The 20,199-nt window shown below is 36.4% G+C and overlaps 2 protein-coding genes across 2 annotated transcripts; one reads left to right on the forward strand and one right to left on the reverse strand.

Moving 5' to 3' along the window:
• Positions 1-734: 734 nt before the first annotated feature.
• Positions 735-17,289, forward strand: LOC129904677 (probable hexosyltransferase MUCI70). Its single transcript, XM_055980256.1, has 7 exons — positions 735-1,265; positions 4,195-4,983; positions 6,249-6,598; positions 14,465-14,676; positions 16,079-16,335; positions 16,427-16,605; positions 16,692-17,289. The coding sequence occupies exons 1-7, from the start codon at positions 1,013-1,015 to the stop codon at positions 16,776-16,778; spliced, it is 2,127 nt and encodes a 708-aa protein (XP_055836231.1). The 5' UTR covers positions 735-1,012; the 3' UTR covers positions 16,779-17,289.
• Positions 17,290-17,938: 649 nt separating this feature from the next.
• On the reverse strand, positions 17,939-20,092 carry LOC129903006 (uncharacterized). The gene has a single exon (XM_055978478.1). The coding sequence runs from the start codon at positions 19,013-19,015 to the stop codon at positions 18,083-18,085; it is 933 nt and encodes a 310-aa protein (XP_055834453.1). The 5' UTR covers positions 19,016-20,092; the 3' UTR covers positions 17,939-18,082.
• Between the last annotated feature and the right edge of the window lie 107 nt (positions 20,093-20,199).

Raw genomic sequence — 20,199 nt, forward strand, 5'->3', positions numbered from 1 at the left:
TCAGTGTATATTAGTAATGTTGATATTAATTATACTATTAATTGTGTTGACATTAGTTATGATAATATTATTTCTTATGTATTAACGTTTGATACGGTATATTAAGAATAACATGAATAATTTTAATTTTTATTTATAAAAATACCTTTCATAAAATTGTGGAAAGGATGCCGAAAAAAGCTTTGAAGGATAATTACGTCTTTAATCATACTAATGTATGTATTAAAAACTCTTGCATTATTAATAGCATGATTTGTTATGTATTAGTTATATATAATATAATATCAAATAGAGTATTTAACTAATATTTTGCATTACCTCTACATAAGTTGAAAAAATATACCAAATAAAATAATATTAATTCATGCATTGTTTTTTTTTTTTTCAATACATCCTACCAAATAATTCTTTATTATTTTGCTAATTTTTAGAAACTGTGTGGAAGGGGAGAAGGGGGTGTTATAAACCATATTTGAAAAAAAAATAATATTCACATTCTAAACCTTCTTCGCAAAAAAGCCAAATATGATCCAACTTTTATTTTTTAAAATAAAATAAACATATTTTGATTTTTCTGGCCAAATGCCACTGAATTAATGCTTAAAATAACTAGAGATAATTTTTATTAGTTCCAAATGTTTGAATAATTTTGTCCCTTTCCCATCAAAGCTTCAAATAATTATTAGCGAATAAAATATTTAGTAAGATACTAATTTTTATGCCAAAAACAAACGTCATTACAAAAAATGGCTTGTCTTATTTTGGATCTAACTTAGGCATTTTGACAATATTTATGAGTGGCGAGTAAAAAGTGAGGAAAAAATTATGTAAAGTCCGGCGAGTGTGGCGTTTTTGATTTTGCTTTCTAAAAGTATAGTGTATAAACACAAAATCGCTTCGATCTTCATCATTTTTCCGGTGACCAAAATCTCCAGTTTTTGCCCAAAACCCCCAATTATACCCAATCACTTCATCTCCTCAACTTGAAGTTTTCTTTTTCTACAATGCTCCAATGGCTCAGTACAGACAATCGGGTGCTTTAGGTATTATAAACAATGGGGGTGGTGGAGTTGTTTGGAACGGTGTCGCATCGGATCATGTATCTGTAGGGGTTCGTTCGAATAAGCAGCAGCAATCGCGGAATCATCACCGTCGATTGAAGTCTACTACTCGCAAGATCTCGATTGGTGCTATCATCGTCATTCTATTCGTTGCCTTTGTTGTTTCTGTATCTGCTTTCTTCTATTTCACATCTCAAAATAAAGGTAAGTTGAGACCTTTTATGTTTGACTACGAGTTTTTTGTTACATTTTTAATTTTGAGATGGGTAATGCTAGATTTTGTTGGGTTTTTTTGCTAGTTGAAAGTTTTTTGCAAGTTTCGGAGTTAAGTGTAATACGATCAAAAGGTTTTCAGGTTGAAATCCCAACTACAACACTCATCGTGATCTCATTTTGTCTAGCCTTAATAGGCAGGATATTTGTTCATTTGGTTTGTAGCAGGCTGTCGGATGGGTTAGCGAAAGTGTAAGTTGGCCGGTGGGGAGTAATTGGATGGGGTTTGTCCCAGTTCAATAATGAAATTCTTCTTGCTATAGTGTACCAAAGGATATGGTTTATTCTTGTTGCTTGTGAGTAAATGTAAATGTTCTGTTATTTTTTGGAGCCTTTGAATGAGAGATATAGAAGGTGTTTTGGTGGCATCTTAACTCCAAGTCACTCTTTTAAAGCTAATTGTTTAGTTAATCTCTTTTGTTGGACAATGTTATTCCCTGTAACTAGTTCAGGACAGTTATTTTGGATTTTATTAGCTCTTTAGTTCTTGATTGACACATTGTACTAGGGGCAAACAACGTTCTCCTATATTTTTGTTCTTTTGTAATTAGTATCCTATATCTATACATCTCCTTGATGCCTTTCTATGGAATCCATTAATTCATAAAAAGAAAATAATAAAAACAATGAAAAAGGGTAATTTTAGAGGATTTTTGGAGAACCCATAATGCTATTTTTGACGGTTTGCAAATTTTGAGTAGTATAAATTTGGAGAATTTTTTTAGAGATGGGATTTGGTTAATTTTCTGGGGGTTTAGCAGTTTTAGTTTGTTTGTTTTTTGAGTAGTTGGAAATTTAGGGTAATTGTAAACATGAGAATGCCAAATTTTGTCATTTCTGTGGTTTTTAGTTAGTTTTGGTCTTTGGTTGGTGAAAATTTTAGAAGATTCTTGTGGAAATGGGGGTCCTAAGTTTTGTGAGGTTTACAGTGTTTTAAGATAGTTTTAGTTATCTTGATTTTTGACCAGAAGTTAAATTAAGATTCTTGGGTAAAATTGAGATTAGGCCAATAAGAACAATAACAACAACATACTTAGTAAAATCCCACTAAGTGGGGTCTGAGGACTTACCACTGCCTCGATGAGGGAGAGAGGCTGTTTTCGAATTAGACCAATAAGAAGAATCACTGAATGTTTTAAGATTTCATGATCAATCAAAAAATTAGAAAAAAAACAGTTGATGACTTGGAAAATGGTTGCAACATGATTCTGAAATTCAGAGTTGGCTAGTTTGGTAATATGTCATAGTTTATTTATTTACCAGAACTGGGCAGTTAAGGACTTGTGCCAAAGTGGTAATGGTAAACTAATGTGGCTTTTTTTGCTGTATAAGTAGTTTGGTTTTCGGCAGTTGAAACTGAGTTAAACTGAAGTAAGAAGATTACTCTTTTATTGGATATCTTTCTTAGTTTAGACTGCATTTAAGTATCACCGAGTTAGGGAATGTCACATTATGACCTTGTTATGAGGTTGAATGTTCACAATGGACCAGAACGCTAAGAAAATGCTGATGAATTGGTGAGTAATTGTAAGAAATTAACAATAATTGGGCTTATTAAATTTTACGGTACATCTGTACAAGTTATTTGTAGAGTATCTTGCCATGGTTTCTTCAGTTCAGTTATTTCCTTTTCTGACTTGCTTTAATATGCTTTCGCCTGAGCTAAGGGTCTATTGGAAACAACCTCTCTATCTCCATTCTCCCAATGTAGGAGTAAGGCCTGGTACACTCTACCTTCCACAGACTAACGTATAGGATTATACTAGGTATGTTGTTGTTATTTGTAGAGTATGATGTATTAATTGACAGAACTAGTGAGTGAACCAAACGGATGCTGGAATTATGGAGAAGCACTCTTGAGAGTAAGGGGTTTTAATTTTTATGGCGAGTTAAATAAGTCAAATTATATGAACTGAAAATTTGGTCAAAAAATGAAGGCAAAGTAAGATTACACGGATTGTGGTACCCAAGTGCAGACTATTCAGATATCTAGGCTCAACCTTTAGGAAGAATGACATGATAGATGAAACTATAATACATAATTAAGATAGATGACATTGAAGAGTGCTATAGGAGTGCTGTGCTAATAAGTATGCAGCAAAGTGAAATGCGAGTTCCATAGAATGGATGTGAGAGTAGTAATATTATGTGGAAGTTGAAGCCCCAACATGTGCACGGGATATATTAGCTTCTGGGATGCATCCCAAATTGTGCGAGTCAGTATGTTGAAGTATTCTGTCTTCCAAGTATGAATTGAGTTTTACTTTCAATAAGTAAGAAGTAAAGTATAATTTGGGTTTATGAAGCAAAGTATTTATCTGTGACCAAAGAACTGGCAAAGTTGGAATGATCTATGAATTTGGGTTCATTATCTATAATTCGTGTATCTCTTGAAACTTCCCCTTTCCATTTTTAGAATTTTAGGATTAAAGATGACAACATAATAAATGTAAAACTAGATGTGCCCACAGGGATTTGGTTTAGTGGTGAGAGTATAGCACGTGATGTGTGGATTACGCGCACGTGATGAGTTTGATTCCCAAGGATAGAGGAGCGGACCCATTATTTATCAGGTTTCAAATTGTGTGATCATTGGAGATCTTTGGATTACCAAAATAAATAAATAATAAATGTAAAGCTAGATGTCACAATCAACTTGTTAAAGTCAAGAATTCAAAAATGGTTGACTATGGATGTCAATTTAAAGAAATAGTGTGAACAAGCCAGGTCTGCATATGATGTTCCAGTGTGTTCAGCTGTATCTTTTTTCATTGTTTTGGACAATTAGGCTAAATCTTCCAGTTCTGTTTTAAAAATATATTCTCCAATATTTAGACAGTTTTCCTGTGTGCTGTTGCAGAGTTAGATAATAATCACTTTCAAGATGATGGTGATGTGGAAAGTGATTCAGATTTTCTTACAAATGTGACACGGACACAAGGTAAGGTTCTCCAATTTGGACATGGGTCAGTAAGTCATGGCCGGGATTCTCGTTATTGGGATAAGGATGACCGGAGAAGGGATGACGATTACAATGAGGAGGATTTGGAGCGGAATCCAGATAGTGACTTGGATAAGGAGCAAAGTCCTCCAGATGGGAAGAGAGGTGACAAGAAGTCGTTTTCAAAAGGATTGGATCATGGTGGCAATGGTTTATACAACGAAGCTGGACGTGATGAGTTGAGAAAATATGAAGCCAAATATCAAGCTTCCTTGGAGAATGCTGGGCACTCACAAGATGGAAATCATTTGACAAACCAGCAATCAGATGATGCTGACAAGGGAAACAAAAGAGAACTGGTGGATGTGGATGATGGATATGATGATGGAATTGACTTGGAAGATGCACATACAGATGGATATGATGATGTTGGACATGAAGATTGGGACCATACTGTTGCTGCCGAATCCCAAGACATAAATGAGAGACATTTTTTGGATACACATGTTACTGGAAATAACAATCAAAATCATGCCAAAGAGGCTGGTAAAACATCCAAGGACTTTTCCACTAAGGAATCCTCTTCAAGTTCTCATCACCCAAAATCTAACGCAAACTCTGGACGTGTCAGCTTTATTGATGGTCACCCCTCGAAAAAGTCTTCGTCAGAAAAGCGTCCAGTACCCAGAAGGAAGTCAAGGAAGCATGGTAATATTATTTCCTATTTTAGTTGGTGCCCAGTGACTTTATTTTTATGATTGTTTTGTCTTCAGACAATTTGTATTCCTCGAGTCAACTTGATGTCTGAACTTTTTGATTTTAACATGGGCAGAGAAGAGATGTGCTTGGGGGCATTGGAACATTTTATTATGGGAACTTGCTTAAGTTCACTTTGCCCTTGTATAACTTACCTTATGAAATTTTCTCCTTATTACTGTTAGCCTAAAGATAAGGCACTTTTGATATTCAACCTCTACATGCTGAATAATTAATTTAGAAGTCTGTGTCTGTAAAAATAGAGACTCGTTGCATGCTGCAAGTGATCCAGATTCACTTATATATATGTATATGTATAATTGATGAAGTAAATAAGAAAGACTGAGACAACCAACTTCACTAAATAATTTAGTATATCATACTTACAAATAGTTCTCATAGTATAACTACAATTTGAGCTTTCTTGAGGAGGTCAATATAGGCTAGTCATGAATATGTTGCTAGATTAGAGAAAGATTTTAGTTGAGTGGATGTATAGCATGGGGAGATTGAGCTAATAACTGCTACTGGTATTTAGTTGTGTGCAGTCTAGGAAAAAACGAAAGAAACAAGAGACAGCTGTTAGCTTTGCATCTTTATGTAAAGCATATTGAGCTGTTAATGATAATAGGAGGTCATCAACACTTCAGAATTCAGATACTGTTAGTAATTTGCATAATAATCATGAAGTTAGGTATTAGAGCATATTGGTCATAAAAAAAGTTACGTATTAGAGTCTTCAAAATTTCTTTTCTTTCTAAAATTCTTCCCCCCCAAAAGTTAGGTATTAGAGTAGACTATTATATGATAAATCTCGTCTAAGAAGCAGAGCGATGTTGCTCAAAAATATTTTATTTTAGCCATCTCACTGTACTCACTTTCTAGTCTGCTAATCTGCTAGCTAGATGTGTGATTTCAGCCTTGCTTGTCACAATCATCATGGTCTGGTACTGGAGAGTATTAGCAGTCTTTCATGTCAAGTATAAAACTTCGGATCTTGACAAGGCAGCAAGCAAGCCAGGATTCAAGCCCTTTTTGTCCCTTGTATGAGGCATCTCTTTTTTTTTTTAGATTTCTGGATTTCCAAACACAAGGAAATTTCTGTAATTTCTTGCAATTAGCAATTTAATAGAATGAGTTTATGTGCAAAATCTTGGACATTAGCCCACCCCACCCCCTCACCGGGGACTTAAATAATCATGCTTTACATTTTGCAGCTTGTGAGATGAAAATTTTGAACGCTAGTGCTCTTCTTGTGGAACCTCTGGAAAGTCGAAAGTTTTCAAGGTTTTCATTACAGTACACGGAAAAAGAGGACAAGCCTTTTGACAATGCAAACTGGGAACCTAGATTTTCTGGGCATCAAAGTCTGGAAGAACGGGAAGAATCTTTTCTTGCACGCAATCAAAAAATAAACTGTGGTTTTGTTCAAGGTCCTGAAGGAACTCCAAGTACTGGATTTGACTTAGCAGAAGATGATGCAAAATACATTAGCAGTTGTCACATTGCTGTAGCTTCATGCATCTTCGGAAATTCAGATCGCTTGAGAATACCAGTGGGCAAAATGGTATGACCAAATTCCTCTCCCTTTTAACCTGTACACATTTTAGTTTTCATATTTTTGGATGAGATAACAACTTTAGATATTCTTTTCCATGGATGCTAACTCATGAAACTTTGCCTACGTGTATATTGGTACGTACATAGCAAAATCATATTTTTCATGTTGATACTAGGAGGAATGCACACTTTTGTTGAACTGGTCAAAAGTTGATAGGAGATGAGAAGATTTACTAGTAGAGTCGTGCTTAATCTCCTTTAAATCCTTAGGATACACCCTATCAAGATGTATCATATAAGATGTTCATCTGCTTAAAGAAAAAAAACGTAAGGAAGCTCCTAATTCGTATTCTCCAACTTAAAAAATAATAAGCCATTATGGCAGTTGACTAACCAAGAATTTAGCATAGTGTCCCTACATCCAGCAGAAAAAGAAACGATAACATATTAACAGTCACATTTTTGTTTAGGTGTGTCTACTTTTGGTATACCTCCTGTATACAGGGTGTTTTCCCAAATGATTCAATGAAATTATTACTTTGTCCAAAATATCCAAACTAATATTCATTAAGAAATTTAAAGTTATTTCTGTTCCTTGAATAATTTTTACCACTAGTATACCGGTTGTAATTGTATTCCAACATAATCACTTGAGATACCTCCTGAAAAGTAGGCTTTATGGCAATCTGAATGGGGGATGGAGGACTAAAAACATCGCTCTTCCATTTTTATTACTCCCTCTCTCCCATTTTTTGAGAGACATGTTCTTTTAATTGTTAAAAGTGTTGTATTAATCTCACCTACTAGTGCTGTAAAATATTTACAAGAGGGCCTACATTACCGAATATGTAACGAGCTCCAAAAGTCAACCATGGCATCCTACATCATTTGCAATGGCCATGTTGCTCCAAAAAATTAGTAAGGATGTACATCTGTTCTTAACGCTTGTGACATATCGAATTTGTTCTCAAAAATTCTGCTGTTCCTTTCCTTCTATATGATCCACCAAATCACTAAAGGGATGGTGTTCCAATTTTTTTTTTCTTGAACTTGGTAACTTTGTATTATATCACAAGACAGTTCATGGGTTGTATTGAAACCTTATATACAAGTTTACTCCTAGTTTCACTTCTCTATTATTAGATTGAGTCTAGAACATCAATAATAGAGATAGTGTCATTTGAGTATGATTGATTACACCAAAAAACTAAAAGAAAAATGCAGTTAGTTTAACTTTCTGCACATTGTTCACTATGCTCTCAAAACATCTTGAATTCCTCTCTTTCCAGATAGCCCATTGTATAGCACTAGGGATAATTCTCCATCTATTTCTGTCCTTTGCATGAACCCCTTCTTCCTCCCAGCTCATTAAGGCCTCATTCACTTTCCTAGGCATGGTCCAGGAAATGCCTTTAATGCTGAGAAATATTCTCCATAATTGTTGGGTGTATTGGCAATATAAAAATAGATGGTTAACTGTCTCTGCTGTTTCACCACATAGGAAACACCTGGAACACAAGGTTATCCCCCTTATCATGATATTGTCCTGTGTAAGGACTGCTTCCTTAGCCATTAACCAGACAAAGCATGAAACTTTGTGAGGTATCCTACTCTTCCATATTTGTTTCCTGCTGGTTTGTTTGGTCCAGCATCTTATAAGCTTTGTTGACTTTAAAAATTCCCCTGTCATTTCCTGTCCACCACAGAACATCCTCACCTGTCTGCACTCCATTGAAAGTGTCCACTGTGTTGAAAATTTCAGCCACTCTCATGATCTCCCTATCGTTCATATGTCTCTTGAAATTGAAATTCCAATCCTGTGGGGACCATAGCTCTGCTATGGTGCTTTGTTGGAACAAAAACCATGTTGAAAATGTCTGGAGAAGTATTTCCATGTTCCCTTTCTCATGGCAGTTATCCTTCCAGAATTTGGTCTTCCTTCCATCCATAACTTTTTTTTTTTGAGTTGCTTTTAACTTCATTCCACAGACTCCTGATGGATCTCCAGAGACTTACCCCATAAGGAGTGGTCACTTCTTTAGTTGTCCAGTTGTCCTCTTCCTCATATTTGGCTCCAATCACCTTCCTCCATAGCATCTGATTATTGTTTGTGTACTTCAATAACCACTTCATGCTTAGGGCCTTGCTTTGAAGTTGTAGATTCTTTATCCCCATCCCTCCATTCTTCTTACCAGTCCTCACTTCCTTCCATTTTACCAAGTGGAAACTTTTCTTTTCCTTGTTACCCTGCCACAAGAAATTCCTCCTGATGCTATCCAACCACTTAATGACCCCTGCTGGAATAGGGAAAAGGGACATCATATAGGTTGGTAAAGCATCAAGTACTGAGTTGATAAGCATCAGTCTACCCCCCATGGATAAGTACTGAGTCTTCCACTTGGCTAGTTTCTTCTCACCCTTCTCAGTCACATTGTTCCAGATTTCTATGGACTTAGAATTGGCTCCCAAGGGCATTCCCAAATAAGTAGTTGGTAATGCTCCTATTTCAGCACCCAGGATTGAAGCTAACCAACTCATGTTGCTCACCTCATTAATAGGATACATCACACTCTTTCTCCAGTTGATATGTAGGCCAGATACACCTTCAAACAGAACTAGAATCGCCCTTAGGTACTTTAGTTGTTCCTCAGCATCACAAAATATCAGGGTGTCATCTGCATGTTGCAAGTGTGTAACTTCTAATCTCTCAGTGAATTCTCTGGCCACATCAAAGCCCCTTAACCACCCTCTCAAGTTAGCTGTCTTTATCATGTTGTTTAAGCCCTTCATAATGATCAGGAACAAAAAGGGGGACAAGGGGTCACCTTGTCTGAGTCCTCTCTGAGTTTGAAAGAATCCTGCAGGATTGCCATTGATAAGGATTGAGAAGCTAACTGTTGAGATACAAAATTTTACCCAATTCAGCCACTTCTGCCCAAAACCCATCATTTCCAGCATCTTTATTAAGTACTTCCAGTTAACATGATCATATGCCTGGATACAGAGTACACCAGGTTCTTTTATTTGTTTCTCTAGTCCACAACTTCATTTGCTATCAGGACTGCATCCATTATGTGTCTCCCTTTGATAAAAGCCATTTGTTGTGGATCTGTCAACTTTTCTATCACCCTTTTCAGCCTCTCAGTCAAAACTTTAGAGATCAGTTTGTATACACTGCCAATTAAACTAATTGGCCTAAAATCTCTCAACTCCTTGGCACCTTTCTTTTTGGGTATAAGTGCTATGAATGTTGCATTGAGGCTCTTCTCGAATACTTCTTGCTCATAGAAGTTTTGGAAAGCGTCCATAATTTCTTGCTTTACCACATCCCAACATGTAATGAAAAACCCCATAGTAAAGCCATCTGGACCTGCTACTTTATCAATTGCACACATCTTTAAGCACCTCAGGACTTCCACTTTCCTCAAATTACTTTGGAGAGTCTGATTTTCTTCTTCTGTTAGAACAGGACAGTGTACATTTTGATACAAAGGTCTCCACTGAGTAGTTTCCTTGTACAGCCTAGTGTAGTAATCAATAATTACCCCTTTAATTCTGTTTGGCTCTTGAGTCAATTCTCCTTGTATCACAAACTGGTCAACAACAACAACAACAACAACCCAGTGAAATCCCACTACATGGGGTCTGGGGAGGGTAGAATGTACGCAGACCTTACTCCTACCAAGGTAGGACGGCTATTTCCTGGAGACCCTCGGCTCAGTAAAAACATAAATGCATAAAAAAATGTTAGATAAGAATAGGAAATTAAAAGCTTTATGAGAAAAACAACAAACAAATAACGAATAGATAACAAATAAATACAAATAACAAATAACAAATAACGATTAAATAAATAATGATAGCGTCACAGGTTCAATAGAGTAATCAAAGCATAGAATGTAATAAATAATAACATAAATAACAGAAATCAGAATTCACAGCGCAAGAGATCGTAATGCACTACTACGCCTATGAATAGAGAAGAATAACGAGACTATGAACTAGCATTCTACCCTAATGTGGGTCCTCCACACCCTCCTATCTAAGGTCATGTCCTCCGTAAGCTGTAACTGTGCCATGTCCTGTCTAATCACCTCTCCCCAATACTTTTTCGGCCTACCCCTACCTCTTCTGTAACCATCCATGGCCAGCCTCTCACAAACTGGTCAATGGTGTTATATCTTCTGTGTGCATTTGCAGTCTTGTGAAAGAATTTAGTATTCTTATCACCTTCCTTCAGCCATAGACCACTTGATTTTTGCCTCCATGAGATTTCCTTCTTGATCAACTCATATTTCAGCAACAACTCAGATTTTAGTGCAAATTCCTCATCTGTGAGAGTTCTGTCTTCCCTGTCTGCATCTAATTCAGCCATCTGTTCCAACAATTTCTTCCTCTGAATGCCCAAGTTTCCTTCTTCCTCATTCCTCCATTCTTTGAGTTTGATCTTCAGAGCTTTTAATTTGCATGCCAATCTATAGTCAGTTTTCCCAGTGAAGTTGAAAGATGACCACCAATCCTTGACTCTATCAATGAAACCCTCAGATTTCAACCACCAATTCTCAAATTTGAAATGACTTTTGTTTCTTTCTCAAGATCCCCCAAGTAAAGCTATAGGTATATGATCAGAGCTCATACTCTGAAGGGGAATCTGTTTCAGATTTTGAAAATTGTCATCCCACTCCTCAGAAATTAATATTCTGTCAATCCTGGAGGCTACTTCATGATGATCCCCTTTGAACCAGGTATATTTAGTATCCTCTAGTTGTAGGTCAACTAGTTTCATGTCTTCAATAAAGTCTGAGAATTCCTTCATGCCCCTGGTTCTGTTTGTACAATTCTTCTTCTCAGATGTATATCTAGCTACATTGAAATCCCCACAGATGGCCCATGGCCCTTCCACCAAACCTCATACAGAACCTACCTCTTCCCAAACTAGTGTCCTTTCCTTGTAACAGTTGGGAGCTTACACTCCTGTAATGTGGCATTTGAAGTCTTGTGCTTGAGATTCAAATTTACAGGTGATGGAGTATGCCCCTATTTCCAATATTTCCCCCTTCCAGGCTCTCTCATCCCACATCAGTAAAATCCCCCCTCTTGTCCCACTAGACGCTAGATATGCTTGTTTGACCCATCTGCCTCCCCAGACCTGTTTGGCTAATTCTGTAACATTGCCTTCTAGTTTTGTTTCTTGAAGGCATATGATGTCAACCTTCCACCATTCACCAACCTTCTCTTGTCTCTATTATTTAGCCCCCTAACATTCCAAGAGACTAGCTTGATCTTCATCCGGAACTAGTACTTGTGTTCCTCCCCTTTCCTCTGTTTCCTGCACTTTGAACTTGACATCAAAGCATATCAAATTTTTTAATTCTTGCACTCCCTTATTCTGTCTTATTAATTTCACTGCTTTGCTCATGTCTTCTTGCATGTCTACAGCTGTCTATTTGTACCAGTAATTCTATGGCTTCGTCCTCATGACCTTGAAAATCAACCCCAAAGATTTTTCCCAATTTAGTTAGGTTCTGCTGTACCCAATTCAATGTTTCTTTCCCCTTCCCCTGTGTTAAAAATTGTTGTTGTGCCATAAGAGGTTCTGCTTCATCAATTTCCCAGTTCACTCTCTCTGTAATAGGATTTTGCACTATTACCCCTTTGTTGTCATGGTTGGACTCACCTATTGCGAGATTGTTTTCCAGCTGTTCATCACCCTCTTCAATCACCATCGACACCTCTTTTCCCCCCGTTATCGCACTGGATTTTCTCATCATCCTTGCGTACGTCTGACTGTTCTCAGTGATTTGAAAATCACCATGGATGCCCATCTGTGCTGTTATATCCTCGATGAAATTAAAAGAGCTTTGGGCTGCCAGCATACCTCCTATTTCCCCTTGAAAATTATTAGTAATTACTTGGCCCGCCACATCTGGGCCTATGCACCAAACCTGCGAATTAATTGGCCCAGACATCTGGCCCTCCTTTGATATTTCCTTTAAGGGATTCATGTGCCCCTCATTTAAATGAGTCACGTGCCTTTCAGAAGGTGTGACTTTCTTCTGGGGCTTTTATGATGGGCCTACCTAATTCAGCTTTCTCATTTAAAAAACTCACGTGCCTCTCACGTGTTTGTCTCTCCAGCTATCAAAATACAACCCACGTGCTTCAACTTACTGTGTCGCAGATGTCTACACCATCGGACCTATGGGTAAAGCTATTCCTTGGGAAAAGGACCTCATCTTCTCCGGTGACTATGTCTCCACTTTCCGACCTCGTTTCAAATCTGGGTTTGCTTTCCGCCAAAATTGGGTAGTATTTGATCCAATCATAAGCGACAGATACCTCCCTCGGTAGGTTTCTCCCATCGTTTTCCACCAAAATCCTTGCCCACTTCAAGTGGTTTTGAGTTTGGTTTCTTCTTCTGTCTCGATCCATCTCCACACAACTCCCCAAATTCTTGGAAAACCTTCTTGGACCACAGATGCAATGGAATCCTCAATGCTCTAATCCAAGTTTCTCGCACAAGTGAGGAGCTAGGCGATTTAGGAGTACTTTAGGGGCAAGGCAACAGGGATTAATACTTACAAAGATCCTAAAGTTTCTACAAGCTGTTCTGATTCCTCTAATACTATTTGTCTACACCAAAATAAGAGAGATACAATACAATTCCATTTAACCTTATGAATGGAATTGGATGTATCTTCAAAAATTTTACTATTCCTCTCTCTCCAAACTGTCCACCATATGCAATGGGGGATTAATCTCCACCAAGCCTTCTGCCTCTTGCTGCCACCTCTCCTAATCCAACAACTCAACAGGCGTAGTCCACTTAGTTTCTGTGTAGTTGAAAAATATTTCCCAAATCTGTGCTGTGAAACTGCAGTGAAAAAATTAATGATTGTTGGTCTCTTCTGTCTTACCACACAGTGAACACCAAGATGCTATAGTCATTCCTTTCTTCTTCAGGACTAAATGTGTCAGACAGGCCCTCCTCACAACCAACCATGTAAAACATTTTATCTTGGTTGATGCCGAGTTTCTCCACACGTTCCTTCACAAGCTTTGCTGGCTTCTACTATGCTGGTTGCTAGGAATCTAGAGGCCCTGCTAACAGTGAAAGCCCCATCCTGACTGTGATGTGATCAGTTAAATTTATATCTCTGCCAAACTAGCTTTCTCGATATTGACCAATAGAGCTGAGAGGGGATTCTGTTAGCACCATAAGCAGTTTTCTCCTTGCTTTGTGCTTCTCTCTCTCTCTCTCTCTCTCTAAACAATTTAACTTTCCTTCAAGATAGAGTAATTTCTTAACCATGTTAAGCGTTTGTATTTAATTTGGATCATGGTTTTCATGTTCAAGATTACTCAAAACTGAAGAAAAGACCGAAAGAACATGAAAAGCTCAGAGAGTCACAGCTGGTTAGTCTTGGTTCTACAGGTTTTCTGATTTTCTGGGTTTGACCGATTTTTTCCTTGTGAAAAATAGAGTTGTGGCAACTTCTTTGTTAAACCAGTTGAGCAGGCATCAGTGTTGAAAACATTGCTCCTAGCTTATTTCGGTTAGGTTCATAATGCGTCTAGATCGGAAATAGCCTCTTTCTCTCCCAAGGTAGCAGTAAGGTCTGCGTACACTCTATCCTCCCTAGACGTCATTTGTGGTATTACACTGTGTATGTTGTTGTTGTTGTTGTAGAGTCTTTTGTGGATGACCTACTTATCAAAAAAGGAAGAAGGGGAAACAAGTCTACTGGGATTCACCTGTTTTGGTTCTTTCAATAGCTTTTGTAGTTGTCTATATGAGATTTTGAATTGTTTTACCTAAACTTATCATTAGCTGCATTGTATAACATCTTCTTAATTTAAATTCCTTTTCCAGGTCTCCCGTATATCAAAGAAAAATGTTTGCTTCGTTATGTTTGTGGATGAAGTTACGCTAAAAACTCTTACAGCTGAAGGTAAGATGCCAGACAGCATGGGCTTTATAGGTTTATGGAAGATCGTAGTGGTAAAGAATCTTCCTTTTTCTGATATGCGGAGAGTGGGAAAGATACCAAAGTTATTGTCTCATCGACTCTTTACTTCAGCCAGGTAACTGGAATTACAATCTTGTATAATATTTGTTTGTGGTATGTTACTGCTTATATTCTTCTGGTATGATACCATGCTATAGCTAGTTAGCACTCAATATTCACTTCCAATCAGGGGTTTACCATATCAAAAAAATTGAAGAACGGAGAGAAAAGGAAAAAACAAATACGTTCTCAATGCATCTAGTTGTCTGCACTGGTTTAAAATATAACTTAAAGGATATTATTTGTATTTTGTACATTCTCAGCATTAGCTTCATGCTTCCGGCAGTGAATCAAAATTGGTACATTCTCAGCGTTAGCTTCATGCTTCCTGCAGTGCATCAAAATACCAGTTCCATTTGCAACTTTGTTTTATCTAGTCAAAAAATTAGCGCACACTTTTTTCTAATATTAAATTGATGATAGCTTCTTATGATGGTTTGAGTTTGAGCTAGGGATTAGTCTTACTGTAGAGGCAGAACTTCTCAAGTCAATAATGTCTCTTTTGGGTTTAATGTTTTTTCACTTTTAAGTGGTGAAGCAATGTGTTGTTTTCGCCATTTAAAAGACTTCACCACTTAAAGATATTGTGTAGACAGAAGTCAACTGATGAGTGTAGATTTACTAGTTTCTGCAAATAATCAATGCTGAGATGGTACTGAAAGAGAGATTGCGTTGGAATTTGGTCTACTTTTGATCGGCATTACTTGCCCTTTCCCTTCTGTCTACTGGGGAATAAACTATGTTTGGAAAAGTCAATTATGTGACTGCCAATGCCATAACTATGAGTTTCAGAGGATTGCTGGTGCTAATTTTAGATAAACTCATTGGTGCTCTTAACTTTGGTAGCTATTTTTAACAGGATCCCATAATTTGCCTGGGTAAGCTTTTCCTTGTTTGTTGGATGGAGTTGGGACAGATATAACATAAAATGTTGATGACACTATCGTTTCTCAGCCTTCATCTTGCTGCTTGCCTACCCCCCTTTCTTCCATTTCTATATTTATCCAACATGTAGTGGATACCCACTGTCATATGATTTAGATCACATTTAATGTAATAAATGCAGTATTATGTGTGTATGGATTAGCAGAAGGTGAACAATGAGGTAATCTAACTCACTAGTGATAACTGTACTCTGTTGGTGCACGATGCACTTTTGATGTAATTAGTAATACTCTTGTAAACTGCTCTTTTATCCTCTCTTTTGGGCCTTCCATTTCTATGCATATAATTGTTTGCTTGAACTTTCTAAATTTCTGCTTGTTAATTAAAAGATTGAGATGCTTGGAACGTGAATTGCTTATTAAAGCACTTCTCCCCGAAGAAAGAGGAGATGGAAGGGATAATTTCTATCTTAGTAGCTTATAAATTTTATTTCCTAAAACATTTTACAAGGACTTTCATTTGAAATTATGCAGGTATTCAATATGGTTAGATAGCAAGCTTCGGCTGCAGCTTGATCCCCTACTCATCTTGGAGTACTTTCTGTGGCGGAAAGGTTATGAATATGCAATTTCCAATCACTATGACAGGCATTGTGTGTGGGAAGAAGTTGCCCAAAACAAGAAACTTAACAAGTACAATCATACTGTCATAGATGAACAATTTGCATTTTACCAGGCTGATGGATTGCAAAGATTTAATGCATCTGATCCAAACAAGCTTCTTCACAGCAGTACGGATCACTGTTATATATTTAATTTCGTGCAATTCCTTTCTGCTTCTGTGTTCTCATTGGCAAAATGTCATTTACATGTTTCTGACAGATGTACCAGAAGGATCTTTTATTGTGAGGGCTCACACGCCAATGTCGAACTTGTTTTCTTGCTTATGGTTCAATGAGGTTGACCGGTTTACTCCTCGTGATCAGCTGAGTTTTGCATATACATACTATAAGTTGAGAAAGATGAACCCAGACAAACCTTTTTATCTCAACATGTTCAAGGTGAGAAATTTAAGTTGCTTCCAAGCACAACTGTGGAGATAGACAACCTTCCCTTTTTCTCTAACACTTGGTTATGTGCATTGTAGGATTGTGAAAGACGAAAGATAGCTAAGTTATTCCGTCACAGATCAGACGAGCAGAGGAATATTATCTCTCAACGTGAGACAGAGTAAAAACTGAGAGAACTCCTGGTTTTGGCGGATGATTCGTTTTTTTTTGTTATATGCGTCGCTATATTGTACTTGCTTGCTGGAAAGAGGGTAATCGTGCCATAGCCGTTGTGATTGTCTGTTGTACATTACCAAAATTCTCTAGAGAAAGCTATACACGTCCCAACCCTATCGATTCAAAGCAAAGCTAGGTGGATTCTGCTGGCTCATCTTTCTGGTGGAAAGAACACACCACCAGCATTACAGCTTCCATTCTATTAATTTCATTGCCTTGACCAACTCATAGTATGAAGCATCCTATCCATTTTCCATTGCCTTGACCAACTCATAGTATGAAGCATCCTATCCATTTTCCATTGTATCTACAGGAGTTGGTGAAGAAATACCTGATAATGATAAGTATTCTTTTTGTATCAAGCAGGCTGCCAATTTATTGTTTCTAATATTTGGACGAATATATACTATTTACTCATTCAATTTATAGTCTTATTGTGATGATTTTAACATCATGTAATGGCTTTGTTCCTTGTGATTGGCAGACTTACGATAAGCCCTAAGCACTATCTACACAAATCATGGTGGATGAAAATTAAATTACTGAATGAGAATTAAAGGATTCCTTTAATAAAACTCGTTGCCAATATGTTATTTACAAAGAGTTGTCTTTCCTCTATGGAAGAGGAGTTTTGGAGCAACGGTATAGTTGTTTGCATGTGACCTATTGTTCATGGGTTTGAACCGTGAGGCAGCCACTAATACTTGCATTAGACTAAATTGTTTACATGACACTTCTCTAGATGTGGCCCTGAACCCTACCAACGTGAGATGTTTTGTTTATCTGACTGTTTTTTTCTTTCCTCTATAAGGTTTTGTTTTTGCAAAAATGGAGGGGTTCTCGATCACAATTAATGCATATAAACTACTCCATTCATTCTAATTTATGTCAATTCATATCGTGCTGATTGATTTGGCATTAATTTAAGGGAAAATGAAAGATTTTTTAAAATCTTGTGATTCAAAACAAGTGATTTGTATTTGTTTGGACTATAAATCATCTTATTAAAGGTAAAATATGAAGTCAAATTGTTCCTAATAAAGTAAGATATTCTTTTTGAAATAAACAGAAAAAGAAAGTATGACATATAAATTGAGACATATGGGAGTGCAATTACATAATTAATAGTTAATGAGAAAGTTATGGTAATGATGCCATATAAAGTATAAAATATGGAGTATTAGGTATGTTTTTTAAACTCTGCCCTTGAAAAAAATAAATGAAGAAATATACACAAGAAGTAGAGTATGACTCATCTAAAAATTCCATTGGTTTTACCAATCATGTGGAGCAACTTATTCCTTCCTTTTAGCACCTCTTCAAATACTTGATTAACTTGTGATTCAAACTTCTCCAAACCAGCCTTTAGAGCTGCAGATTTCTGCAGAATAACATCTTTATTTCTCTTTATCTCTTCTTCATATCCCCTTTTAAACTTTTCTTTTGCTTGCATTATTGCCTTCTCCATTTCTTCATACTCATAAAATCCTATTACCCCTCTCTGTCCATCTTTGTAATATTTTCTCTGAAATTCAGTGGCAAGTTCATTAACTGAGTCCCTGAATGACTTAATTGTAGAAGAGTTCTTACAAAAAGTCCTATCAACTACTTCCAACTTATAATTCTTAGTTGGATACATAAAAACACTTGAAAGAATGTAAGATAATAAACTCATTCCAACTCTAATTGTGCAAATCAAACTTGAACAACAATCCCTTTGCATTTCTTGAATAAGAATTCTCTTGTTGTCCCTTTGTACAATTGGTTGCATATTGGCAAATGCCTCTGCCTCATAGTTATTCAGATTCTTGATTGTAGCATCAATTGTTAAGTGATACATATTGATCTTAAAACTTGATGACTTCAACATGTTACAAAGTTCCATGATGTTCAAACTCTCATTCATGTACAAATTCAACAAATCATCATTGATCCATGTAAATGGTATTACCTTTGATTTATCCAATATGATGAGAAGAAATTCAGAGTGGAGTTTTTTCAGCAGAGTCGTGGCTTCTACACACCATTGAAGAGTTAAAAAATTGTTGGATAGTAATGATAATTGGAGATTCTTGATTTCAGTGGTGAATGAAGCAAAGAGAGCCATACTTTCACTATTTGTAACATGAAAGATACATTTTCTTTGGTGAAATGGAGAAAGACAAGCTATGAATGCCCTTCCCATTACTTACGTATTCTAACACAAGAGAAAGATGTCCTTTGGGAGATTATCAAGGGGTGGAGAAGTAGATAGGAGGTGAATTAATAAGGTGGAAAGGGTGGGGTGTGGTGGAGGGGGGGGGGGGAGGTAGGAAAAAGATGCAAGACATCCATTCCTTGTTCAATATTTACCATCAAAACTAGCTTTTAAAATCTTGACGTACGTTTAAAAAAAATAAAAAAAATGGGGGCATGGGAAAGAGAAATGGGTGAGACGATTACAATGTGGGTATAATTTAATTAGTAATAATTGGTTATCATTCTATTCTCCGAGTTACCGCATCAGGCTTGTTATGAGAAGTAATATTTTATGGTAGGTAAACTTAACTTGATAATTATAATTATTTATACAAATAGACCTCTTCATGATAGTCATCTCCTATAACAACATTTTACTATAACAATCAAATTTTCTTTGGATCCGATTTTTTAAGTTTTGTTATAATATATTCTCTATAACAACAAATTTTTTTTTTTAACAAATGACGTCGTTATAGCAGGGTTTAACTTTATATTGATTTAGCACAATACTTAAAATCATAAATAGAAGAAGTGGGAATTGTAGTGAAAGGGGGAATAAAGAAGAATGCTTGGAGATAAAGCATGCAAATTAATAACTTTTGGTTAAACAAAAAGGAAATGAAAATAAAGACAAGGAGGAGAAGTCACGCAATGTGTTAGGAGAAAAAGGGAGGAATTTATCTCAAAGTGATACATTAATAGAATTTATCCTGTTGCCACTTGAAAAGTGCTTCTACCCTTTGCTTACTTAAAACACATTTGTTAACTTTTACGCGGCTTTTTGTCTAACTTTTGTCTTTTAATATTTCAAAATTTTGATAGGGACTTGCCAACTTTTTTCTTTAAAAAAAAATAGTAGTCTTTGAGTTAAAAGATTTCCCAATGTTAATTCATTAATTAAAGGTAGTTACTTTAATCAAAATATCTAATGTCCACTTAATCATTATAAGAATGGCATCACTGCAGTTGGAAAAAAAAAAAGAGAGAGAAAAGATGGAGCACAAAAAGAAAAGAAATAAAAAGAAAACCAATCTTTAATTAATTGGCATTGCATCAAAACCAAAATTATTCATCAAAAGCACTAGGCATTTATTACTTATAAATATAAAAAAGAGAACAATAAACATT

The sequence above is a fragment of the Solanum dulcamara genome, chromosome 9 (assembly GCF_947179165.1).
Source record: "Solanum dulcamara chromosome 9, daSolDulc1.2, whole genome shotgun sequence".
Lineage (NCBI taxonomy): Eukaryota > Viridiplantae > Streptophyta > Magnoliopsida > Solanales > Solanaceae > Solanum > Solanum dulcamara.

Coding starts and splice junctions, on each gene's coding strand:
- LOC129904677 (XM_055980256.1), top strand. CDS start 1,013: ATGGCTCAGTACAGACAATCGGGTGCTTTAGGTATTATAAACAATGGG. Junction 1,266..4,194: donor TTTCACATCTCAAAATAAAG/GTAAGTTGAGAC, acceptor GTGCTGTTGCAG/AGTTAGATAATAATCACTTT. Junction 16,336..16,426: donor AAACAAGCTTCTTCACAGCA/GTACGGATCACT, acceptor TGTTTCTGACAG/ATGTACCAGAAGGATCTTTT.
- LOC129903006 (XM_055978478.1), bottom strand. CDS start 19,015: ATGGGAAGGGCATTCATAGCTTGTCTTTCTCCATTTCACCAAAGAAAA.